We start from the raw sequence: 22819 nt of genomic DNA, 5'->3' as shown, positions 1-22819 counted from the left end.
TATTATTCTTTCATTATCTTATAAAAGAACTGTAGAAAAGATCTACTAAAACTACTTAATATCTCTAATAGAATCTGATAAGTGTAATAATTAACTTTACTGTTAATCTCTCTAAGAGTAATAATTATAGAAACATTCTGATCATTATAAATCAATTGAGTAAAAATATAATATTGAAATCTTATAATAAGATGAATACTGAATAAGTCACTGAAGCTTTTCTACAGAGTCTATTCTATCAGATATATAAATTACTGAGATTTATAGTATTAGATTAAAACTGTTAATTTATAAGCACTCTCTGAATAAGAATCTGTTAAGTTCTCAAGATTATACACTGTTTATTAACTATCTACTACTCTGAGATCAATGATGCATTAGAATAGATAATTCAGATTATAAAGAATTATCTTTATAAGTTCTGTAATTATTTATAAGATGATTGATATAATCTGTTTCTACATGCAGAGATTACTATCAATAAATAAAATACTATTTTAATAGATATAAGTCTGTTCTTTCTTATATATAATTATCATATAAAAGTGTTAAATCTTTTAGAGATTATACAGTTTACACTGAATCTCTACAGTTTAATTCAGATTACTGATAATATAGTAATAAAGTTTTAAGATATCTATGACTAAGTAGAGATCTTTATAATAACTGTGAAATAAGACTAAGAGAATTAAATTAATATTTACTGAGACTCTGCTGAATAATATAAGATAGAAGACTTAATATAATTAAATCTTAAGAATATACAGATTACATATTTATCTTATACACTGAATTACTGTTATATTAAGTATAAAGTGATAGAAGTTCTAGATAGTTATAACTATTATCTTAATATATTATCAGAAATTTATAATATCTTTTATATAAGCTTACTTTACTATACTATCACTGATCTGTTCTCTTCTTAACTGACTTCTAACTGACAGTTATCAGACATCATAGAAGAAGATAATAAGCTTAAGTGAGAGATTAAGAATATTCTTAATAAGAGACTCTGCAGCTGTAACTGATAATATTTTATAAAATAAGTCAGCTATAATTAACTGATCTGAACTCTGAGTTTTATATTATCTGAAACAGCAGCTCTTGATTAATAGAAACTGCTTCTGAAAGAAGAGAACTAATGTAATAAACTATGTCTGATCAATTATATAGACTATTCTATTACACTTCACAGATTTCAACTACTTCATTCTTGAATATATATACTCTAATTCTCAGTCATTCTTAATCACTGATTCTCAGCTGTTATAAATGTATACACTCTGATTCTCAGTTATTCTTAATCACTGATTCTCAGTTATTATAAATGTATATAAATTCTTCTGCCTTGAAGCTTCACTGTGTATATTATTATATATACATATAAATATTCACTTCAATTGCTGATTTTTATACTTTCTCTTTCTTTTCCTTCTCTAATGTTTTTCTCTTTGTTATATAAGATCTATCAATATAATATCAATCTATTTGATATAGGCCTCTTACAGAGAGATATAATCTAATGAAGAAGTTCTTGAAGTAGTTAATTATTATTATAATTTATAAGAAGCTAGCTGCTATATGACTTTTTATAAAGAGCTTGTAATTGCTGATTGTATGAATTAGCAGCTTTATCAAGTGTGTAAGTGAAAGCAGTCAGCTTGCAAAAGAGGCAATCTGACATCTTTTTCTTTATATATCTTTTAAATAATTTCAGAGTATCAAAAGATGTTAACAATACTTTAATTTGTAAAAGGTTTTTGTATTCTGAGCTGGAATTTTCTAAATATTGCATGTCTGAAATTAATAAGTATATAATTGACTGTATAAATTCTAGAAAAACCCTGAGAACTGAAATTTCTCAGGTAGATGTCATAGTCTCTGACTGCATACATCTATAATTGAAGAATAATAATAATAATAGCAACCTTTTCAATCAAGCAAGCTTTACACCTTTCACAAATATTTCATGCGACTTAGCGCTGCAGGATCCCTCTGTTATTAGCTATGTGGCCGGCTGCTGTTCAATGAAGGTTCAAAATTATGGAGGCCTGAGCCTTTGTGCGCTGGTTGCAGATCGGTTTCCTTTCACTCAATTTTTGTGAGAAAGAGATATCTAAGCCCCTCCGGCAATTTAAAAAAGGACGCCCCTCTCTCCCACATATTTCAACAGAACAGCCAACAGATCTATTAGTTATACCAACAATCCAGTCCCTCATCAAAGCAGACCTTGCTTGACTCTTTACTTTGATGAAGTCATTTCTCACAAATACAATTCAATCATTCTTGGATTTACCCTGACTCTATCTATACTCGACATACAATCCGTACAAAAATGTCGGAATCAACGAAACCAACGCAAACAAAAATACCAGAAACAAAACTCAAATCCTACCTCGATATAGTCCACGAGTGTGATTCGTATACCCTCCTACCCTACATCAACCATATATTTAACATATATCATCAAGCTGACAACGCGATCTTCTTCAGGTTCCCGTATATGCAGCAGGACGTTGAGGCCTACAGGAAATACGTTTCCGCCTTCCATGCATTCAAAATCAATGGCTACCCCCAAATCCTCGGCTACATGAGGAATGAGATAGTCGAAAAGTTCCCGTGGCCTGAACCAACATGGAAGGTGGTCAAGAGCGCAGAAGGAGAGTCCGGCACGATAACTCTTATGTCACCCATAGGTGCAACAGCAGATGAGCGCACTAAGTTAATCAACGACACACTCCAAACGGCCCGTGATACATTCGACGTCATTAAAGGGAAGGCGTGGCGCAATGAAAACTACCCCATCCGCATCCCCGGGAAGGAAGAGGTGCTCGGCAGCATGGAGCGTGCGGCGGCATGTCTCTTTGGTATCCAGACCTGGGGCATCCACATGACAGCCTACGTCGTGAACGACAAGGGAGAGTACCTGCTTTGGGTCCCAAAACGCTCGGAGACAAAGTCAACATTTCCGGGAATGTTGGATAACAGCGTTGCCGGTGGTATGGCAACGGGTGAAACCCCGTTTGAATGCATGTTGCGGGAGGCCGATGAGGAAGCATCTATCCCGAGGGAAGTGGCGAAGAACGCGATAGCGACCGGTGCTTTACGCTACATCTACGAACGGGGTGCGGATGCTGGTGGTGAAAAGGGGCTATTGCAACCGGAATGCGAATATATCTACGATCTCAAGCTTCCTGCCAATGTCATTCTTAAGCCGAATGATAACGAGGCGGCTAATTTCATTCTGATGCCGATCAATGACGTTATTACGGAGCTGAAGAAGGGTAAATTCAAGTCTAACTGCGGAATAGTTATTGTCGACTTCCTCGTCAGACATGGGTTTATCACACCAGAAGGGGAGTCTGATTATGAGGAGATCTGTTCTAGAATGCACCGAAAGCTCGGGTACCCGAATCTCTAAATGGAGCCTTTTTCTCCATTACCTTCGTTTCTCTTTATTTTCATTTTGTTTTCTTTCCGCTTCCCTCTATCATTTATCTTTGGCTTGGCTTTCTGTTGCACGCCCTGATAGAGTTGACACAAGTTTGGTTTCTTTCTCACAGACACCCCTTTCGAGCTTTGTCCTAGTTTTATTTTCAGGTATTATAATAATAATAACTACAAGAATGAGAGAAAACGCCCACGCTCAATGCCCAAGCTCTAAAGAATATTATTCTAACTGAATTTTTGCATCTCCGTTCATTTGAACCTATTGGGTTCCGCGGGTTGGTCATGCGCGTGTATCACATCGAGAATAGGCGCTGAAGTCACCAAGTAAAAAAAAACTTGAACTTTCTCCCTAGGTATATGAGTTTATATCCGCTACTTTTTCATCAGAAGGTAGATATAATCGATCCTGAGCGGATTAAGCTTCTTATATGGGCCTTCCAAGTAGAGCAAAAGCCCTCCGAACGAAACGAAAACAGACCTACACAAGATCAAAGAGGCATTCTATTAGCTCCAACTTCTATGGTAAAAAATTAAAAAGAAAAGAAAAAAGGAAAAAAAAGAGCAGAACAAATAAATACGATGTATTCAAACAAATCTCCAACTCACATATTCTCCGCCGTATTCCCTTCTTCAAACCGATACACCTTCCCATGGCATACGTAGTCATAGTCGTTCGCCAGCGTTTGCTCCCCCATGCCAACATCCCTCCAAGCACCTTTACCACCCGCGCTATCATCTTTTCCATCGAGAGCAAGCGTAGACGCAAGCGCGAGGGACAATGACTCTCCTGTCGAGACGGGATATAGTTCTGTGTTCACATCGAGGGTGAAAGTTGTCAGGTTGTCGGAAGAGGTACAGCTGATGCGCGCTACACGGTCGTATTTTTGCGCATTGATGGAGGTGATGGTAAAGGTGTCTTCGAAAAGGACGGGGTCTGACATGGTTGAAGCGGCGGAGGCGGAGGGAATCGGCCGCAGGTTGCGGGCCCGTGCAGTTAGAGGTAGGGTTTTGCGCCTTTTCTTTTGAGCTGTAAGATAAATGCGCTATACGAGTTTGGTGGGTATTGCCTGGAGAATTGTAGAAATAATGCGCTGTCCGTTCCGGGTTTGATCTGGTCCTAAGAGCTTGCGGTGCTGTTGGGAAAAAGGCTCTTTTGCGGCTTATCTTATCAATTTTTTTGGGCGCGTTGTGGTGCTGCTTTATGACTAATTCTTCCGTAGTTAACTTAACTACACATTAAAGCGGTGGGGTCCCCTAAAGCAGCAGTAAATATCTCTCGCCCTTGGCTCTTTTTAAGTTATTTTGTGACGAACTTCTTGATTCTCATAAGCTATATGTAGAAATTTTTCAACATCCTCTTTTGTTCGCTATCATGTCATTCCGCAAAAGGAATATAGGTCTATCGCCAGGCTCACCCCGTGGAATTGCTCCCAATCTACCCAGTTCGCAACCGTCGCAGCCTCCGCAACCGCCCACCAAGCCTACTTTAGGACTCCGCCCCTCACCTATCGATGGGCGACAGACCACGTCCACCGGTACTCCAACCTTAGATAATTTATTAGCCGGGCATGCAGGATTAGTGCTGGGGAATTCGCTTCTGATTGAAGAAAGCGGTACAACCGATTTTGCCGGTGCTTTGCTGAGGTATTTCGCTGCTGAGGGTGTGGTTCAAGAGCACCAACTTCATATCATTGGTGTTGGTGAGCAATGGGGGAGGGCTCTTCCTGGGCTTGTTGGAGCGGGAGAAACTGCAGATGATAAACCTAGTAAAAGCGCAGGAGAGAAAATGAAAATAGCCTGGAGATACGAGCGATTGGGCGAATTTGGCGCTGGCGTCGCAGGGTCTAGACGTATGTTGGTCGATAGTATTTTTGTGTCTATTTCCCCCATGACGAGGAGCATGGTTTGGTCAGGGTGTCTGAGGAAGTACGCGAATGGCTAATTATTTAAACAGCCCCTGCTCCAACAGCAGAGAAAACTGCAGACTCATCACAATACCCCCCGGCACCGCAGGTGTTCTGTCACACGTTTGATTTAACGAAGCGCCTGGCCCATCCCTCTCTCCCTTCTATAAATTACATCCCTCTTTCAACCTCCTCAACACCAACTGCATCTCCGTATACATCTGCTCTCCATCGACTGTCTACCGCAATATCAACTTCACCCCCAAATATCATCCACCGAATAATAATTCCATCCCTGCTTTCTCCAGCTTTATCCCCCCAACATGCCAGCCAACCCGAACACGTATTGCAGTTTCTGCATTCCATGCGCGCCATTCTGTCGTCGTACTCCAATCGCGTAACGGCGATGATTACCCTCCCATTATTCCTATACCCTAGAGCCTCGGGACTCACTCGATGGATTGAACTGTTGAGCGACGGTGTTATCGAGCTCGCACCATTCCCACATCTATCCGATGCCAGCCCATCTGCAACATCGGGAGCAGCCACAGCACAGGAAGAACCACCACAGGGTATGCTCAAAATCCACCGGCTGCCCGTTCTGCATGAGCGAGGAGGAGGGGGCGGGGATAGCAGTTTGGGCGACGATTGGGCCTTCACTCTTAGCAGGAGGAAATTCGCGATTAAGCCATTTAGCCTGCCACCCGTGGAGGGGGATAACGAAGCACAGCAGGGTGGCGCTTCAGGTGGAACGAGCAAAGAACATCTAGAATTCTAATCATCTCCAAATTATTTTCCTGGGCGATTGAAGTTGTAACCTATATCTCGATCATAAGGCATCATCACTGTCATAACCATCCGCACGATCTCTTAACATATCCTCCAGCTCAATCTGCTCGGACATAGCAGAACCGCTATTCGTCATCGTCCGTAAATAACTACGATCGTAGATGGCCTCTCGGGGGTTGATAGAGAAACCTGCAATGCGGGCACGGAAGCTATCCCCGAGGCAGGAGGTCAACACCAAGAACGCTGTAACCTGAGTTAGCTCAGGCCGATAATTACGTATGTGGTATTCGTGTAGGTACTCACCTAGAAAGAGGAGAAACGGTCCCAGAAAAAGGAGGCTGAGAAGCCATATGACGTTCATTGGAGGTAACGACACTGCCTTATATGCGTAAAATAATAGTAAATGCTAGCATTGAACATTGGCATGCTGTGTTTGAAGTTGAGACCAAGCGGGGGAGACCCAAGTCACATGATTGCACGGCGTGCATAGTGGCCTATTAATCCAAAAGTAGTTAGTTCGTAATTGAAATCAAGGCTGAGCATGCTGAGAGAACAAATTTTCTTCCCATTTTCAAACAACTTCGAAATCCTAACCCACTGAGGATGGTCAACCATTTGACGCTCATGACAATGTGTAACTGGTAAGTGAAAAATCGAAATGCCATTCTTGAGATAGCCACTCGCTTCCTAAATGATTAATCCTCTACAAATCTGTCAATCCCCTGAAAAACTCAGTTACAATCTGGATTCGTGTGACGAGAAACGTAAATTTTCTTATGATTCATTACACGCACACTGCTATATATCAATGATACCCATGGCATAAACTGTAAATGGCTAACATCTTCCCACTAGTTGACTCGATACGGGGTAGAGCCATTGTTTGATGCTCCGGGTCAATGACCCATAGATCACCATGGGGAGCATCCCAGATCTACCAGTTCCTATAAGTCTGGTATCCGGACATTATTTCCTCTTCTCAGTCGATATAGCGACATATCTACGTCGGGAGCACAATATTTGTGGTGCGCTGATAGGAACTCTACCACAAATTCCCCAGCAGAATGTCTTCCTTGGACTTCCCCTGGAGCTTATGCCAGAGGAGGCAAGAATACTAGTTGAGAAGGGCGTGGCTTATATCGTTGATGATGCCAAGGTTCATGAGGATGGCATGCAGAACTTAGCTAACCCGGACCGGCATCGTTACCTTCAGAGTCTCGAGCAAGAAGGTCGTCAAGCAGCACTAGCCCAGGCGGGCCGTAAGGAACAACGGAGAGAGGAAGCACTCAAGAAATTAGAAAAGAGAAACGCTGCTAAACCGGCAGAGCCATTGCAGATCCAGGGTTCAGCGCTTTCTCAAAGTTCCAATGAAGTAGAGTCTGAGGAACATCTCTTTGAAAGCTCTACTCAAACTCCTTCCTCAGCCCTTACACCTTCAAGACAATCCATTGCCGTGGAAGCTGTCTTTGGAATCACCCCCGCAACATCAGATGGTTTATTTCCAAAAGCTCCACCCCCTCAGCCTCCCACTCTTCCAGATGTACCACAGTCGTACCCTCTTTTTGCCCACTTACATTCGAAAGGATACTTCCTATCTCCCGGCCTCCGATTTGGATGCCAGTACCTTGCATATCCCGGGGACCCTTTACGTTTCCACTCCCACTTCCTAGCCGTCTCTGCGGAGTGGGATGAAGAATTCGACATCATGAACCTGGTCGCCGGTGGTAGATTGGGAACTGGCGTCAAGAAAGGTTTTCTTATCGGCGGTGCAGAGTCGCCTGATGACACTCATATCGAGACTTCTCCTGATGCTGTGAGGACTTTTAGCTTCGAATGGGCTGGAATGTGACTGCGGAAACTGTTAAATTCTTACAGTTTTTGTGGATATTTTACAATACCCCACTGAACATCGGCGGTATGCACCTCGATATTAGCCGGTTAGGACTTGGCGATAGCCATGGCATTTGCATTCCGAGAGGGGCATCGAGTCTGCCTGGAAACGACGTGTTCTGTGGAACTTCAAATGGAATACATCATCCGTAACCTAATTATCTACCAAGAACCAGCCATGGTTGAGAATCCACTCTTCACATCAAACCACGGTGCCAACAACAAGATACAACGCAAGATACCTCGAAGTAACAAGGTCGACAATAACTCCATGCTGTAGGATTGGGATTGCCTATCTCAATAAACAGGCCCAGTAGCACACCTTGTGTGGAATGCCCGCCAGCCGAACACACCAACAGCCTGCCTACCGTGAAGTAGTGGACAATGGATGCGACTGGATATATAAGAGGAGCTACTAGCGTTGAGAGCGAAGCTTTCACTATATATGTCATCTGAATTATGACGACGGTATTATGCCAGTTGTTGTATTAGCTTAATGGACACCGTTTCAAGGTGAACGCCACTAATGTAACAACGCATCACGTTGAGTATTGATATGATGAGGAATGTATAAATTTACTCCTTAAAACGTTTTGAAATTTTACTTTTCCTCAAGCACATGCAATAATATCCAGAACCAACATAAGATGCACAAATTGATAAAGATTTCACACAGCCATGCTCGGAAGCAGGTGTAGCGGTAGCAACCAATTTGATGGACTGGAGTTGCAATGAATAAGGCGGGGAACAATTGAAGGCCATGTTGGCGGAGCATTACGTGCCATAAGTAACATGGATTCCATTGAAGTCGATTCCACACTCAATCTCGCCGTAGTTGCTAACAGGAGGGAGACAAGGTAAAGGAAGTAAACAACAATCATGCACCGCGTGGTGATATAGACGGATAATAATATATGACACACGTCAAGGGGAATGCAAGTTCGCGAAGTTTCCCGTCCCAACAAACGATTTGACACCCATTCATCCCTTGTCAAAAGTTCTAGTATATCAGCCAGGCTCTAGGAGCAGCATACGGTCAGCAATCCTATCTCCCCGACTGCGCCCAGAGGACTCTCCAGGTTAAACAATAGTATATCCCCAATTGAAATGGAGAAGATATCCAAGACGGTTAAGAATGTATCCCTTGACGGAACCTCCGCCCTCTCGATCGCACACAGGACACTCATAGTAACCTGCATGACGCCCGAGAAAAAGCACTGGCACTTCTTTCATACCCAGCTAGATGGAGGACGCGATTCGAGCGATCCAGAATTACCCTCTTCTTCCAGGTAAATTTAGCTTGTCCTTTCCCCTCAACACCCCGTGTATGGTTGTAGATTTTCTGCCGTCGGTTGAAATCAACATGCCGAAAATAATAAGGTGCCAACGAACAAATTCACCGCCTTGCTTGAGGAGGATCATTGCCTCTTGTCGTTATTTTGCCAGATATGTTAAGAGGCCCACGTCCGGTGTTCGAGTGAAATACTGAACGAGGCCCACGCAGGTGTTTATTTCTGCTCGAGAAAGTCGTGGGACCCTCCGAGGTAGCTAGTTGGCTTGCAGGTTATGACATTGGGGGTACTCAAAGATAGTCTATATTCCTCCACTTGAACTTTTTGTTGGCTCTATCAACGGGCCTATTCTCGAACTGGCTGCCATGTAGCTCGAAAATAAGATTGCTCTTGTCCGTTTCCATATGTTCGCCGCCGCTGGTGGGAAGGGGCACTTGGAAACGAAATATCGTATGCTCTTTTGGAATTGCTAGAAAGTATGTTAGCCAGAAACCCCATGGTATATGTGGCAATGGAAATTATGCACAGATATTATAACTTACTCTTAGCTTCATCTTTCTCTGTTACTACAACGAATGTAAATTTGGAGTCCCGCACAACTATGCCCTTCACACCAACGCGACTAACACATCTGCTACGTACGACCTCAAGCTCCCCTCCATGGAAATCCGCGCTGGCCACTAAACTCCCATGGACTAATGGATTAATATAGGTTTGGGGGTTGTCCCGTTTCAAATCAAGCACGTCGTGCATGTATTCAATCCACATCTGGTGGAGGCGTTTGAAGATGTCGTATTTGATCTCCTTCTTCGGTAGGTCATATATGCCAGTAAGTCTCTTCTCCCGAGCAGAAAGGGGCTTCGGTTTTTGTTTACGCAGGAAATATTCCTTCTTTCGCAAGCGGTGGAGTCGTCGACGAGAGCGGTTATCGGCAGGTGTGGGGGATGTCGGGCCGAGGAAGAGAGGTTTCTGCTTTACTTTCTCCGTGAAAATGGTTGAAGCTGTATCAGGTGAATGTGCGCGGGATATCAGCTGCTGCGCAATATGGGCGCGCGTATTAGGGGCAGCATCTGAGGGCGCCATGATCGTCGTGAGGGCTATTCAGCAGCGTTCATGTCATGTCCTGGCGGTGGTGGATCGTCAATGTAGAAAATTGTGGTGACTAAGCAGGCCTCCACACAATCTCGGGACATCCGTCCAATCCACAGTGCTAACAGTGCATTCCAACGATGAGCATGGCTATCATCTGTAAATCAAATCTTATACCCGGCATATCTAGCTGGAGAGGGATATTGCTAGCATATTAATAGTTCATTACTGGCGTGTGCGCCAAGTTATAGCCATGAATGATTGAAAAGGCATATTAGAAAACTTGCGCTTGTAAAGCCGATCACCCTCCCTCCCCACATACCGGATATACATACATCCATGGATATCTTCTGGCGGAACTCGCTGCGAGTCTGCGATTTGAGAAACGGGGCCTCGGCATATCCGCTCTTCCCCGCCCTCGTGGACTGGGACCATCAGTGCAGCGGGGAGAACGACCGAGCCCCACGGCCATCTGATGGGTCCCCAAACCATTGCGCCAGATCTAAGTACTATTTATATCGTTGCTATTTCTCCGAGAAATGCCTCAGAGATAGCTAATTTCCCATCTTTTCCGGACGCAAATCTAGTGTTGACAACCCCGTGAACAAAAAAGAAGATGTCTTATGAAAAGAACTTCGCCGGAATCCCTCCGTTCGCAGACGATGTGCCCTGCGCCCCGCTTCTGCGTCTCTCGCTGGAAAAGCTCCTAAGCCAAGACGAGACCGAAGTGCTACGCTTCTACAGCGCATGCAAGGATTTGGGGTTCTTCTATTTGGACCTGCGCGGTACTGCGATCCTGGCAGATGCTGATCAACTCTTTGGGATCGGGGAGCAGTTATTCGAACTAGACATCGACGAGAAACGGCGCTATGATTTCAGCAAAGAGAATTCATACTTTGGATACAAGGAAACTGGCGCAGCGGTCGTGGACAGGGAAGGGAATCCTGATAGGAATGAATTTTATAATGTATCATTGCCCCTTTTACCAACCATAGTCACCCAAGCGTTTCAGCAATCAAGGTCCTTGAAGATTCCGGATATAATGTTGGCTATTGAGTTATATAGGCGCAGTCCATTGAAGAAGGGCTAACCAAAAACACAACCAGGTTTCCAAGGACGATATCTTCGGAATCTCAGAACCCCTGCCAGCGCCGGATTTCCTCAATAAATCACGACCGGTTTTCAAATCATTCATGACCAATGCCCACAGCATCGTAACCCTGATCCTCAACCTGCTAAATGAGAGTCTCCACCTGCCCCCATCCACCCTAGCAAACATGCACCGCCTCGACGCTGTCAGCGGTGATCAGGTACGAATGATCAAAGCGCCGCCGCAGCCGCCAGACGATAGGCGCACGGCGCTAGGTCAACACACAGACTTCGGCAGCGTAACCGTCCTCTTCAACCGCGTGGGTGGCCTACAAATTCTACCACCAGGCAAGGACGCAGAGTGGTGTTACGTGCGCCCCTTGCCAGGTCATGCAATCATAAATTTAGGCGATGCCATGGTGAAATTCACGAATGGCCTATTACGCTCTAATATACACAGAGTGGAGTCCCCCCCCGGCCCGCAGGCCGAGACCACCAGATATAGCCTTGTGTACTTTGCACGGCCAGAGGATGACGTCATTCTCAAGCGGCTGGAGGGGAGTGATTGTATCCCGCCACTTACACTTAGGGATGAGACGGGGGCCTTGGTGGAAGAGGAGGAGATTAAGAGCAAGGATTGGATTATTCGTCGTGCGTTAGGGAATCGGCCAGCGCTGCATAAGGAGATTGATTATGAAAACAATATGGGCACGGAAATGATCAGCCGGAGGGTATATACCTAATTTGCTTTAGGTTCGTTTGCTTATTTTATTTAGTAGTTATTAACTTATTCGTGGTAACTAATTAGGTAAAATAGCCAAATGTGTACTCTTATGACAACCGTCAGAGCTAATAATCTACTCCTGCAGCGGCTGCCGCTCTACTGACTCAAAGATCGTTCTGCCTTACCATTTATCAAGACTTCGAAAACAACCATTAATTAGGATCTAAGCCTATTTATTACCTTATTAATTTAATATTTTTGGCGTAACAGTGGGTTTCCAACAAGGAAAGTACCCCTCCCCATCTGATGTACTGATACCCCAACGCGACTCAAGCAAACAAAATTAATTTTGAAACTATAATTCAAGAATATACCAACTGGCAATCGAGAGACAAAGAAGGGGAATATTCCGAGGGCTGGGTTGTTTTTATGATGAAGACTCCTCTTCAATCTTGCCGACTTTGGAATATTAAAACTGCGAGAAACTTGATGTTGCAAGGGGCGGTACACAACATCAGGGGGCTAGACCCAAGTTCGCAACACCATGAAAAAGCAGGTAATATCATATATCTCATACGTGCATGGTAATATTTCCTTTTCTTTGTGTCCTGTACAACTCATACGTAGGAACTCAGAACGATCAGCAGAAATTAAGCTAGCCAGCCTGTATAACTAACTCATCAAATAGCCAGGAGTATCTACAACAGGGAAAATAAAATTAATAAACAAGTAGCAAGATCAAAGTATCAGAGTCATAACAAGTAAATAATTATGCGCATGCAAAGGGCCCCGCCCTCGCTCTCCCCGAACCCCTTCTCCACACTCCATCGCCAACCTAACACGCGATCAAGATGATGTAGCCACTCCCTCCCCAATGCAATGGGAAGTGAACATACAAGTAAAACTCTAAGTTGCAAAGAACAAGATGGTAAGATTATAATAATGGAGATTCAACTGCCCAACGACCCCCCACCACCTGCTTCGAGGATCTTCATTTACAGAAGACCCACAAAGCCCACCCCACCCGCGACGACCGCTGCGAATATGTTGAACACCATGGTCCCTTCGCTGAAAAGGGAAGATGCGGCATCAGGAGTTGAGGTAGGGCTAGTCGTAGCACCACCAGCGCCAGTGCTAGTGGCGGTGCCGGTTCCAGTGGCGGTGCCAGTGGCGGTGCCAGTGGGGCTACTGGAAGGTGTCCCTGAGGCGGAGCTTGATTGATTTGCGCCCCCGTTCTCCCTGAAGATACCGCCCCGGACTTCCTCCGGTCGGACGCTTCGAGCGTTCTTGGAAGCGGTTTGATAGGCTTCGAGGGTCTTTCCTCTAGCCCTATATTTTTTTCGGTTTGCATATTAATACACGGGGCCAAAGGCAAAGGAAGAAACAGGAGCTAAAAGAGGGGGGTAAAAAATAAACTCACGGAGGGTTAATGACAGCACTCATGCCACCCTGGCAATGGCCGCGGGTCGAGCAGTAGAGCCAAATGGGATCCGTGTTGTTGATTCTCACGGTGAAGGTAGCATCAGGCTGGCTGCCGTCGATGTTGATGAGGCCGGAGTAGAGACCGTCGTCTGATGGGGTGCAGGGCTCATCGAATGGCCCTGCCGCGACGTCGTGGTTTCTGGGGAAGAAGTGGAAAACGACATCGTCTCCTGCTTGAGCTCTGATGGTGTTAGGGCTAAAGGTAAGACCTTCATCGCCAACCTTGACGTCGATTGTCGCTGCAGAGGCGGCAGCGACGAATGCAATTGTGTTGATTAGAGACTTCATGATGGCTGCTTTTTTTTTCTCCCTTTTGGCGTTGCTTCTTGGTGTAATCCGTGATATTAAAATGTGCAGTAGATAAAGAGAACGAAGTATGGACAACGAACGGATGTAATAAACCAGGTGCAGATGCGAGATTATATGTGTTTTCTTTGAACAAGGCACAACAATAAAATTTGAAAAAAGAAATGAAAATGGAAATGGAAACAAGTTAAAGGGACGCAGGAAGTTGGACGTCGTTTTAAAGAGATTGCTCCAGCCCTCTTGAGCATATCCCAGCAGAGCGGCATCGCCTCACCTTCCTGATGCATGTCAGCCCTAGCAATTGAAGGATTTGTTAGTCCCTAGTTCAAGAAATCTTTTACTCATGGCGTCGCGAGATGTGCAGGCATGGCATTGTCATTTTTCACCAAAGATTGCAACTAAGCGCGTGGCTTTGGGTGTATATGCAACAGCCAAGGAGGGTGTACGTTCCACCCTGTCGGAGCTTGGTTTGATCAAAACTCTCACCCCCAGTCAACAAGGCCTGCCTGTCGCGAGAATTGTATGGTTTGTGCTCTTTCTCAATTAGGGTTGATCCTTGATCCGTTCTGGGAGATCATTTGCGTTTTGTGAGTGGTGTTGCAACGTTAGAGGTTTCAGCCCGTCAGCCCAAGAATTTCGCTTGGCGCGTAAACTCAGGGGATGTCGCATTTTGCGGGGAAACACGGCCTCCAAACTTAGAGAGTATAAGAAAACAACGAAAGCTGAATAATTGGTTGCTTTCCATTTTAATTCTGACTTCGTCATGTATCTCATTTCTCTAGGAAACAATCGAATAACTGAGAGACGCTACCATCGCTACCCACAGCGGTGACTCTTTCTTTTAAGGTTTCACCACCAAGCATCGCTTTGGTGATGCAGAAGCTGGGCGACTTCATCAAACTCGCCCATCCAGAGATGTGGCGGCATGGCTTCCACGAATGATAACCAACACAGCGAATAATGCGCCACGATGATTCCATGCTATTCATGAATGAAGAACCAGCGAAGGCCTTATTGGTAATGTCACTGATATCACGACGCATCTACCCAACGGGTAGCGCCTTCAGATATCGAAATATAGTCTTATTTGTGGGATTCATCTGGGAAGGTTAGGTGGACTCATGACATTGGGTTCTTCAGTGCTTAAATGTGGATTGTAAATTGTTTCCTGCGGTGATCCCCAGATCTTCGCATCAACATGAAGAAATTATTTGGTATAGCCATATGGTATGGTATAGACGTATGAAATTCCTGGAGGTGCTACTTAATGCTTGTTGGGTTTCATGCCATACACCCCGGATATCTGGGCGGCAGCTGATGTAACTGTAACTGACCACAGAAGTGCGTCAAGTTGGGGTTTTCGGGGTCGATATCAGGCTTTGAGATCCTTGAGGCTCATGTACCCCGGACCTGGGACGGGAACGCGTTCTTAACTGGAAGTCGGGGATGGTTCAATTTATTCACCAGATTGCAAAGCAGTCTGGCTCGCCATCGGCGGAATGGTTTGTTCACCTTTAATAAAGAAAAGAATCTAAATCTCCGTGTAGTAAGACGGACGCATGCAAAATGGCTTCAAAATTCAATCTGGAATATGCATCGAGATCTTGTACGTTGCTATAGTACGCTGCTATCTATGGTGATCCTCAGCAAATCGTGTCGGGGAAGCTGCCTGCCTGCAACTAGCCATTAGCTTCGGCCACTTATCGCTCCATTCAACCGAGTGACAGCCTGGAGTTTGAGGGTTCCAAGAACGGCTGCCGCTCTAATTCGAAATCCCGGCTAGCAATGGCTCTTTTGGCCTGCACAAAGAGTACCAGTCGGCAGTCCTCAGCCCAAGGTCAAGAACAGGTTCAAGCAATCCTGCATGATTAGCCACTAGGATTGACGGTAGAGGAACGGTGGTGAGTAGCGCGGCCCTGGAAGCGTTCGTGTTCATATTTGCATTGGCCGCTGAGATAGAATGATATGTTGAAACGGGAAATAATATCATCCCCCGCGAGCCTGGATTGTTCTTGGATAACTTGAGAACGTAGCGGCCGATAAATTAATGTTAAACATGACAAGATGGCCGAGTGGTTAAGGCGTACCGTTCAAGTCACATGAACACTTGGAAATTCCTTAATAAGGATTTCCTGATCCGGTATGGGGAAACCCGCGTGAGTTCGAGTCTCGCTCTTGTCAACATTCTTTTTTTTTCTTTTTTTTTTTTTTTCCGTCAAGCCCCTTTCAAGCAGCAGCTCCGTTTTCCGAGTGTGTAAACTATGCGAAGATAATTCCATTTCTTTTGAGTTGATTTGATTTGACGGTTCTACAACGGAAAACCACGCCTTTCTCCTGAAACCAGTGAGGATTGAGCGGATCAAATTGTCTGATAATAGTAATGCCATTCAAGGCTTCTGTGCTCCATATAGACATCGAAGAAGGGTTGTGATATTCCTTCCTCCGTGTCACGGCTCCTCAGATTCAACCTTAGGCGCTTCCTCAGCTCATGCCATCACTTATCCCTCCTTTCCCTAGAGCTACCGGGGAACGATGTCTCTCTCCATTCATGAATTTTTTTGGCTCGAAGTCCCTCGCACAATGTCATGGCGATGCCGAGGGTTTTCCTTTAACCCATCGTTAAGTCTTATCTTATTCATGATTTCTACACACTTCTTATTATCTCGGATCATCCAATACCCTCCTTAGCTAATTCAATCCGGTGCTGAACGAGCCTCACATTTCAGCACTAACGGATATGCGCAACTGTTAAGTTCGTTGTCAGTGTTATCATTTCTGCTTCTCCGTTACCAGACGGAGCAGAGTATGAGAAAGACCATCATAATTCTTAACTTGGTGATTAAGAAGGTTGCAGACTTCTCAATTGTTACATCGTTACACTTGGATTTGCTGGTGACGGCGAAAAAATTGGGTTCCAACTGGATACCAAAAAGGGGTAAAGAAAGCTCGACTATCAACATTCATGTGGCGCCAATGCTTCCAAAGTTGATCAATATTGGTAACAATGATGCGAATAGAGAGAGGACGTGGGTTACGTGTTCTTAGAGTGGAAACGGGGGAATTACGTCTTGCGATGAAGAAATAAATGCCCGCAAACCCTTCGGGGCTCACCTGATTACCAGTCCATTTGCGAGGAATAGGTGTCGGGCATCTTAGTTGCACGGAGGACGCCTGCCATTTGATATAACTCTCTTCCCAATGCAGATGAGAGATGAGAGGGTCGCCATTGAAGGAAGGTAAACATGATAGGGGTGTGGCTATCATAGAGCTGATCTGACCCTCGCTATCCAAACAAGCCGGCAAACACAACGTGTATTCCCCGATTAGGACTATCGGCATTGGAGGTATTTTCAAGGTGGAGGTCCCTGATCCCGATATGTGGTAGATCCCGAGTGCCATATATCCGTCTACCATGGTTTCGAGTGATTCTGGATCACAAGCCACGGAGGGAGCTTGAGCTTGAGGCATCGCATCTGGTATAAAAGTGTGCGATGTCATATGCCTTTTTTATGTCCTGATAAGCAAAGCATCAGAGGACATCACCAGTTCAGCAGAGCACGATCAGGTTTTCGGCTTTTTGATATCTCGGGCGCAGAAAACGGAGAGCGATGGAGGTCTCAAGTTGTCCTGGATCGGGGATTGCAAAGGATGTAAAACGGTTGTATTTCCCTCTCGTCCCTCGTCATTAGCCCAACACATCATTCCGAATTCACAATTCTAGAATTGCTGTTGCACGATAAACAGCGAACTCTGCAGCGGGCAAGGCATTTGGACCTATTCGTATGTACGGAGCCAGGCTAACGACGATGAGGGCAGCCACGAGATGAAAATGAACATGAATATATTTCTTATTATTTTTATTTTCCCCACAGGCAATGCATTGTCGGTGATTGACGATGACTATGCTATTAATCTTATTCCTTCCATTGTTCTTTTCTTCTCAAGTCCAGCATTCTCAGTTACCATACCATACATGATCGAAACAGAACGCGGTACACGTAATAACCATACGATACACGTGTTCTGCGGTTTCGATCAAATACCGCGCCAGGTATGAAAAAACCCAATGACACCACTCCGGCCCGCAGAGTCAGCACAGACCCCAAGAACCAAGCTTATCCAGACCCTAATAAGATTCGTAGCGATACAAGTCGTAACAAGCGTGGTACAAGCGTGACCCGGCTTCGTTCCCCCGGACGAGCCGTCGCTGAGGTCTCCCAGCAGCCAGGACGAACTGGTGTGAACCAGCCAGCCGCATGCTGAAAGATTACGAGTGTAAAATACGCGTGGCTAGTCTGGAATAGGAAGGTCTCTCTGTGAAGGTGATGTTTCTAGTGATAACCATACTGCGCCTATCTGACCATATCCATGGATTCCTATATGTTTCGATCGAGTTCTCTGTTTTCGAGCACTTTAGCACTTCCTCTCAGCGCTTGAGGTGGAGGTACAAGTACAAATACCCCATCCCTTCCGCTCTTCTGCTAGATTGCTGCGCTTCGACTTCATCCCGACTCATGCTCTAGCCTGGCCAAGCGGGGGATGCAGCCACTCTAACCGAATCAAGTGCAGCACAAGAGCATGCAGAAGACTTTTTCCACAATAAAGCCACACTCTCTCTTCTCTTCTTCCTGCAGTCAGAACTCCCGATACCCCGCCAACTACAACGTTGCATCGGAGTTGCCTTCTGCAACTTGCCGAGTCTGAATAGCAAACTTGCATAAATATGCATGCTGAGAGAGACGGACGGCTCGAAAAAAAGCATGCTTCTTTTCGAATTCGCCTGCCCTGTCCCGCTCCACTCCGGAGAGGGTAACTCCAGGCCGCGGATTGATCCTATTAGTTTCCCTACTGCTGGGAATCTTGCGTCCACTGAGGAGATGCAGAGCTGCTGCAGCCTTCTGCAAATGCAGCACCCAATGCGTTGTTCAACGGCAGAGATGGGGGCTAGCCAAGAACCAGCCAATCATGCCAATGTGTAGAGCTTTTTAGGGTATCTGATTCCTCGCGTTCCTTGTGGGTTGAGATGATCGTACGGAGAAACGAGTTCTCAATGACGACGAAAAAGGAAGTTTTACGATATCACTTGTGCGTGCGGGAATAGGTTTTCTCATGCGCTGTCGTGCTATGCTGGCTGGTGACTAAAATTCCGGGTGTCTTTTCCCTTTTTTTCATTGGTTTCCGATTCATGCGCGGGAGTGACACCACCTTCCTGTCTCATAATCTCTTTTATTTATTTCAAAACTTGGAAGATTTATGCAAGGAATGAACCCCCGCTGTGTGATTGCCACCCTAAAACTGCCCCGCCCAGAGCCCAGGATGCTGTCTTGATTCTCTCTCAGACGGCAGGGAAAGACACGGTCGACTATTCTTAATCCGAACATGTGTGGCAAGTCTTCTCTATATCCTTGCCAGTTTTGTGTCTGAGAGGCTTCTATGCACATAAGCAGGTCGGTCGTATCAAGAAGGCGAAAAAAAAAGAAGAAAAAAACCCCATTCTTTCATCCCGGCTTTTGTGAGACCCTGGCTCCCAGGCCCCTGGCAATTGTCGCGAGATTTCCTGCTGATGTTCTCCAGACCCTGTGCTTGACGCAGAGTATTCCAGGGGGGGAAGGGGCGGACGGGGGCGGGGGTTCCTCCAGCTAACACTATTCAAGAATGCATGTGCGTTCCGCTAGATAAAAGAGCTTCATGAATGATAAGATTTGTTCTATGCCACCTCGGCTGGAAGGCAACTCTTAATTTACGCCATCTCCATTTTACTATCAGAAACTCCCCTCCCAGTTGAAACGCAGAGTCATATCTTCCATTCCGCCGAAATTCCGAAGCTTGCGCTGGTGTGGCAAGATGCAAGAATGCTCTGAATGGTCTTGCGACAAGGTGCCACACATTGACAGTACATACATACATGCAGACATATGCAGGCGGACGCTTCATTCAGATATTTTATTCTTCACCGCCAAGATCCCCGAGAATCCGGGCTCTCGATTGAAGTACATACATACATTACATACTTCTGCATATGTACTGCACCATATCAAAATCCCCCATCAGTCCCCAATCCAACATGTGTACTGTGTAGGTCTGCAACTTCTAACTGGCCACTGAGTGGCAAGGCAACCGATATCGCGCAGAGTAACTACAGAGTATGTTCACTTTTATAAATTGAATAGCAAGTAGAACGACGAACCGTGCGATATGCTGTCTATGTTCGCAAAAAATTCTACGCTTGCGTTTGAGTCAATAGTTACCCAACGGTCATTCAAGGGCTTTTCAATATTGAAATAAAGCTGTCTGGGAAATCCAACAAGATATGGAATCTGGAGTCATGTGTAAATAATTCCCAAACCCCTCCCCCGCCTCCTATTATCCGATTTTTTTTTTATTTATTTTTAATCGGTCCGCCGCCCCCATATCCCTCCCCACCCTGCGCTGGAACATAGCGCACGGGTACTATGGTGGTGCCCTCGGCGGCCCGCTTGGTGGGGTGGATCGGGAGAGACAGTGCTAAGGGGGGGGAGCGGGATTAGGGCTTACAGGAGTCTTTACTGCGTAAAGCACATGTCCCGAATAATGAAACAATAATAGCAGGAATATATTTTGAATCCTGTGCTCGACTACGGAACTTGCTAGGGAGAAAGAAGGGAGAGAGAACAAGAACAAAAGAGGGGATAGAATAACCGCGCATGAAGCGCATGAAAAGAAATATAATGAAAGAGGGCGGAGCAGTCAGTTGCTATAGTTATAAGTGTTAGGCGGGCCAATCGTAGTGACAGAATAAGCGATATTTTAAATGTGTGATTCCATACCCACGCAACTCAGCTAGGTACTAGGCTCTGGGCCTCCTCGGGCGGATTATTATTATTATTATTATATTATTATTTCTGTTTAAAAATAAGAGATTAGAAATAAACGCGCTTTTGATATGATTCTTGGCAACAGTCTTGTTGGTTGTTGTGGAGAATTGATTGATCTATTCTATTTCCGTGAAAAAGGCGCGACAAGCTATCAAATTCCTAGTCAACAGAGTCACAGCTCGCCCGAAAAGGGGGATCAATAGAGAACCGAGGACGCCAAAGTCAATAGCCATTGCGTGCGCAACTTTTTAAAAAAAAAAATTTTAAAAAAATGTTCTTGCTTTGGAGAGTGACACAATGACACTCGTGGTACATACGTTCATCAGTACCTCAATGTCGGTTCGTGTGATCATTTGCCATATTATTATTGGCATACTTGTGCAGCATCGTTAAACGAAGCCTGTCAGGAAACCTCCGGCGCTGAATCCGCTGGCACAGAATTGCCCTGTCCCCATTTAATATATATTGTCCTTGAAGGCGGGACGGGGAATGATGACAAGCTGATGACAAGATGCACACCGCACCTAGCGATACCGAAGTCCAGAGAAATCCATCCTCGACAATCAATCGCCGTATGGGCCAAGGGTTGTCATTAATACATCGTCCTAGCTAATGCGTTCAGCCTCCCCTCTCCTACGGCTGATTTCGAGGCTTGGTTTGATAGTCCTATTCCTAGAGCTCTAATAGCCATAACCGAACCGTACACGAGTCGGGAAATGAAAATAGGGGACATGATGAGGAGTTGGTGGTGATAATGTCCGATGTTTCCTCCAAAAGAGTAGTTATATAATATGTATTTGTTTTGATAACCGCCTTGCATCTCCAATTGGTGAAAACCCTCAGGTACGGTACAGTGATGTCTCTCTTTTCGTCTTAAGAGAGAAAGGGTTTCCGCGTCTGTTTCCGAATAGTTGTGGATACTTTTTACCCAGGTATGCATGCATTTCTCTACTTGAGACGTGGACTTGAGACGTGGACATGAACACGGGCCATGGGCATTGAATGCTGAAGGACGTGAAACAGAATCCATCATGAACAGCTAACTAATTGTAACCGCCCCGAAATGCCACTAGGAGACTAATACAAGATGTTGATGTTGAGGTTTGGACGAGGATCATTACAGTATTTATTGAAGGATAAAATGGATCAAGCAAACTTCTAGAATTTGTTATATACCAAGAAGAAGAAGAACGAAGTAGAGAAAGAATATCAAAAAAGCATGCCCTCCACTTCTTCCCGACGTTCCAGAAGACGACAGAAGACGAAGGAAAAAAGGAAAAAGAAAAAGAAAAAGCCACCCGCTTCAAACCACGCGGTTGTCAGCGTTTCACACTGACAGAAACCAGAAAACAAAAGGAAATATATATAACTAACCATTCATTATTGTTGGAGACTCGAGTTTCTGATGCTGGCCTCCGCTGATACGATACGATACAGAACAGAAGAAGCTTGAAGATCGCACCCGCCGAACCCTGTCAACTGTCAGTCTGCCAATCCTCTCTCTCCCCTCGACTTTGTCGGTTTTGATAAACGCTGATGAGCGTTCCAGCATTCATGTAGAGACGCCGAATCAGACAAAGAGAACCGCCAACCAGGATTCGTTATTGCACTTGATCCCGGTCTCGGGGAATCGGGTGGGTGCATAAGTAAAGTGTTCTTAATGATTAGTTACTATTATTGCAAGCTGCTACATAATAATAATAATAGCGCCGACACTTCTAAATACAGGGTTTGGTAATTTACCTTCTCATAACTAATAACTAATCATCAGCATCATTCTATGATTTGTTACTAATACGCTCTGATATAACCCTTTTCTATGATGAGAAGAATATTTATATTGTTTCCCTACTCTATGCTCAACTATTTTCATCGAAATAATAATAATAATAATAATTCTCACTCCACATCTAATCCGTATGTGTAATCTTGATAACTATAGTTGAG

The 22819-nt window shown here is 44.9% G+C and overlaps 10 protein-coding genes and 1 non-coding gene across 13 annotated transcripts; 6 read left to right on the top strand and 5 right to left on the bottom strand.

Moving 5' to 3' along the window:
- Nucleotides 1-1924: 1924 nt before the first annotated feature.
- BDCG_04093 (uncharacterized protein) lies at nt 1925-4020 on the top strand. The gene is made up of 2 exons (XM_045419766.1): nt 1925-2424; nt 2497-4020. Exons 1-2 carry the CDS (start codon nt 2339-2341, stop codon nt 3422-3424), a joined length of 1014 nt encoding a protein of 337 aa, XP_045275995.1. The 5' UTR covers nt 1925-2338; the 3' UTR covers nt 3425-4020.
- Nucleotides 2941-6591, bottom strand: BDCG_04092 (DNA-directed RNA polymerase I, II, and III subunit RPABC3). Its single transcript, XM_045419765.1, has 3 exons — nt 6450-6591; nt 4060-6389; nt 2941-3931 (listed from the first exon to the last, which is right to left on the bottom strand). Exons 2-3 carry the CDS (start codon nt 4392-4394, stop codon nt 3826-3828), a joined length of 441 nt encoding a protein of 146 aa, XP_045275994.1. The 5' UTR covers nt 4395-6389; nt 6450-6591; the 3' UTR covers nt 2941-3825.
- BDCG_04091 (elongator complex protein 4) lies at nt 4698-6593 on the top strand. Its single transcript, XM_045419764.1, has 2 exons — nt 4698-5303; nt 5408-6593. Exons 1-2 carry the CDS (start codon nt 4826-4828, stop codon nt 6133-6135), a joined length of 1206 nt encoding a protein of 401 aa, XP_045275993.1. The 5' UTR covers nt 4698-4825; the 3' UTR covers nt 6136-6593.
- A 104-nt stretch (nt 6594-6697) lies between these two features.
- Nucleotides 6698-9066, top strand: BDCG_04090 (tRNA-intron endonuclease, archaea type). The gene is made up of 2 exons (XM_045419763.1): nt 6698-6787; nt 7002-9066. Exon 2 carries the CDS (start codon nt 7063-7065, stop codon nt 7993-7995), a length of 933 nt encoding a protein of 310 aa, XP_045275992.1. The 5' UTR covers nt 6698-6787; nt 7002-7062; the 3' UTR covers nt 7996-9066.
- BDCG_04089 (ribonuclease P protein subunit POP4) lies at nt 6724-11884 on the bottom strand. The gene is made up of 3 exons (XM_045419762.1): nt 9871-11884; nt 8020-9797; nt 6724-7957 (listed from the first exon to the last, which is right to left on the bottom strand). Exons 1-2 carry the CDS (start codon nt 10409-10411, stop codon nt 9619-9621), a joined length of 720 nt encoding a protein of 239 aa, XP_045275991.1. The 5' UTR covers nt 10412-11884; the 3' UTR covers nt 6724-7957; nt 8020-9618.
- On the top strand, nt 10513-13082 carry BDCG_04088 (oxidoreductase; the record flags this gene model as incomplete). Of its 3 annotated transcripts, none has more annotated exons than XM_045419760.1 (3): nt 10513-10923; nt 11005-11384; nt 11524-13082. In XM_045419760.1, 2 exons carry the CDS (start codon nt 11034-11036, stop codon nt 12247-12249), a joined length of 1077 nt encoding a protein of 358 aa, XP_045280744.1. In that variant the 3' UTR covers nt 12250-13082. The 3 variants fall into 3 exon arrangements, with proteins under 3 accessions (XP_045280744.1, XP_045275990.1, XP_045280745.1); XM_045419761.1 differs by lacking the exon at nt 10513-10923 and having other exon boundaries at nt 11034-11384; nt 11524-12259; nt 12324-12344; XM_045419759.1 differs by having other exon boundaries at nt 10513-11384.
- Nucleotides 12233-16012, bottom strand: BDCG_04087 (extracellular serine-rich protein). The gene is made up of 2 exons (XM_045419758.1): nt 13651-16012; nt 12233-13559 (listed from the first exon to the last, which is right to left on the bottom strand). The coding sequence occupies exons 1-2, from the start codon at nt 13998-14000 to the stop codon at nt 13226-13228; spliced, it is 684 nt and encodes a 227-aa protein (XP_045275989.1). The 5' UTR covers nt 14001-16012; the 3' UTR covers nt 12233-13225.
- Nucleotides 16013-16076: 64 nt separating this feature from the next.
- On the top strand, nt 16077-16199 carry BDCG_16849. The gene has a single exon. It is a non-coding gene; the product is annotated as a tRNA-Leu (tRNA).
- A 651-nt stretch (nt 16200-16850) lies between these two features.
- BDCG_04085 (uncharacterized protein) lies at nt 16851-17904 on the bottom strand. The gene has a single exon (XM_045419757.1). The coding sequence runs from the start codon at nt 17514-17516 to the stop codon at nt 16893-16895; it is 624 nt and encodes a 207-aa protein (XP_045275988.1). The 5' UTR covers nt 17517-17904; the 3' UTR covers nt 16851-16892.
- Nucleotides 17905-17982: 78 nt separating this feature from the next.
- On the top strand, nt 17983-18323 carry BDCG_16848 (uncharacterized protein). The gene has a single exon (XM_045426039.1). It carries the CDS (start codon nt 18072-18074, stop codon nt 18279-18281), a length of 210 nt encoding a protein of 69 aa, XP_045280743.1. The 5' UTR covers nt 17983-18071; the 3' UTR covers nt 18282-18323.
- Nucleotides 18324-21306: 2983 nt separating this feature from the next.
- On the bottom strand, nt 21307-22517 carry BDCG_16847 (uncharacterized protein). Its single transcript, XM_045426038.1, has one exon. It carries the CDS (start codon nt 21903-21905, stop codon nt 21465-21467), a length of 441 nt encoding a protein of 146 aa, XP_045280742.1. The 5' UTR covers nt 21906-22517; the 3' UTR covers nt 21307-21464.
- Nucleotides 22518-22819: the final 302 nt, after the last annotated feature.

This window comes from Blastomyces dermatitidis (assembly GCF_000003525.1).
Source record: "Blastomyces dermatitidis ER-3 genomic scaffold supercont1.4, whole genome shotgun sequence".
Lineage (NCBI taxonomy): Eukaryota > Fungi > Ascomycota > Eurotiomycetes > Onygenales > Ajellomycetaceae > Blastomyces > Blastomyces dermatitidis.
This window is presented reverse-complemented; position numbering and strand designations above follow the sequence as displayed.

Excerpts from the sequence above, each read along its gene's own strand:
- BDCG_04091 (XM_045419764.1), top strand. The coding sequence starts at position 4,826 with ATGTCATTCCGCAAAAGGAATATAGGTCTATCGCCAGGCTCACCCCGT. Across the intron at positions 5,304-5,407 it reads TGGCGTCGCAGGGTCTAGAC|CCCCTGCTCCAACAGCAGAG; the intron begins GTATGTTGGTCG and ends TTATTTAAACAG.
- BDCG_04085 (XM_045419757.1), bottom strand. The coding sequence starts at position 17,516 with ATGACATCGCACACTTTTATACCAGATGCGATGCCTCAAGCTCAAGCT.
- BDCG_04087 (XM_045419758.1), bottom strand. The coding sequence starts at position 14,000 with ATGAAGTCTCTAATCAACACAATTGCATTCGTCGCTGCCGCCTCTGCA. Across the intron at positions 13,560-13,650 it reads AGTGCTGTCATTAACCCTCC|GGCTAGAGGAAAGACCCTCG; the intron begins GTGAGTTTATTT and ends AAAAAAATATAG.
- BDCG_16848 (XM_045426039.1), top strand. The coding sequence starts at position 18,072 with ATGAAAAAACCCAATGACACCACTCCGGCCCGCAGAGTCAGCACAGAC.
- BDCG_04089 (XM_045419762.1), bottom strand. The coding sequence starts at position 10,411 with ATGGCGCCCTCAGATGCTGCCCCTAATACGCGCGCCCATATTGCGCAG. Across the intron at positions 9,798-9,870 it reads AGAGAAAGATGAAGCTAAGA|CAATTCCAAAAGAGCATACG; the intron begins GTAAGTTATAAT and ends CATACTTTCTAG.
- BDCG_04090 (XM_045419763.1), top strand. The coding sequence starts at position 7,063 with ATGGGGAGCATCCCAGATCTACCAGTTCCTATAAGTCTGGTATCCGGA.
- BDCG_16847 (XM_045426038.1), bottom strand. The coding sequence starts at position 21,905 with ATGATGGATTCTGTTTCACGTCCTTCAGCATTCAATGCCCATGGCCCG.
- BDCG_04093 (XM_045419766.1), top strand. The coding sequence starts at position 2,339 with ATGTCGGAATCAACGAAACCAACGCAAACAAAAATACCAGAAACAAAA. Across the intron at positions 2,425-2,496 it reads ATAGTCCACGAGTGTGATTC|GTTCCCGTATATGCAGCAGG; the intron begins GTATACCCTCCT and ends GATCTTCTTCAG.
- BDCG_04092 (XM_045419765.1), bottom strand. The coding sequence starts at position 4,394 with ATGTCAGACCCCGTCCTTTTCGAAGACACCTTTACCATCACCTCCATC. Across the intron at positions 3,932-4,059 it reads GGGAATACGGCGGAGAATAT|GTCTGTTTTCGTTTCGTTCG; the intron begins GTGAGTTGGAGA and ends GATCTTGTGTAG.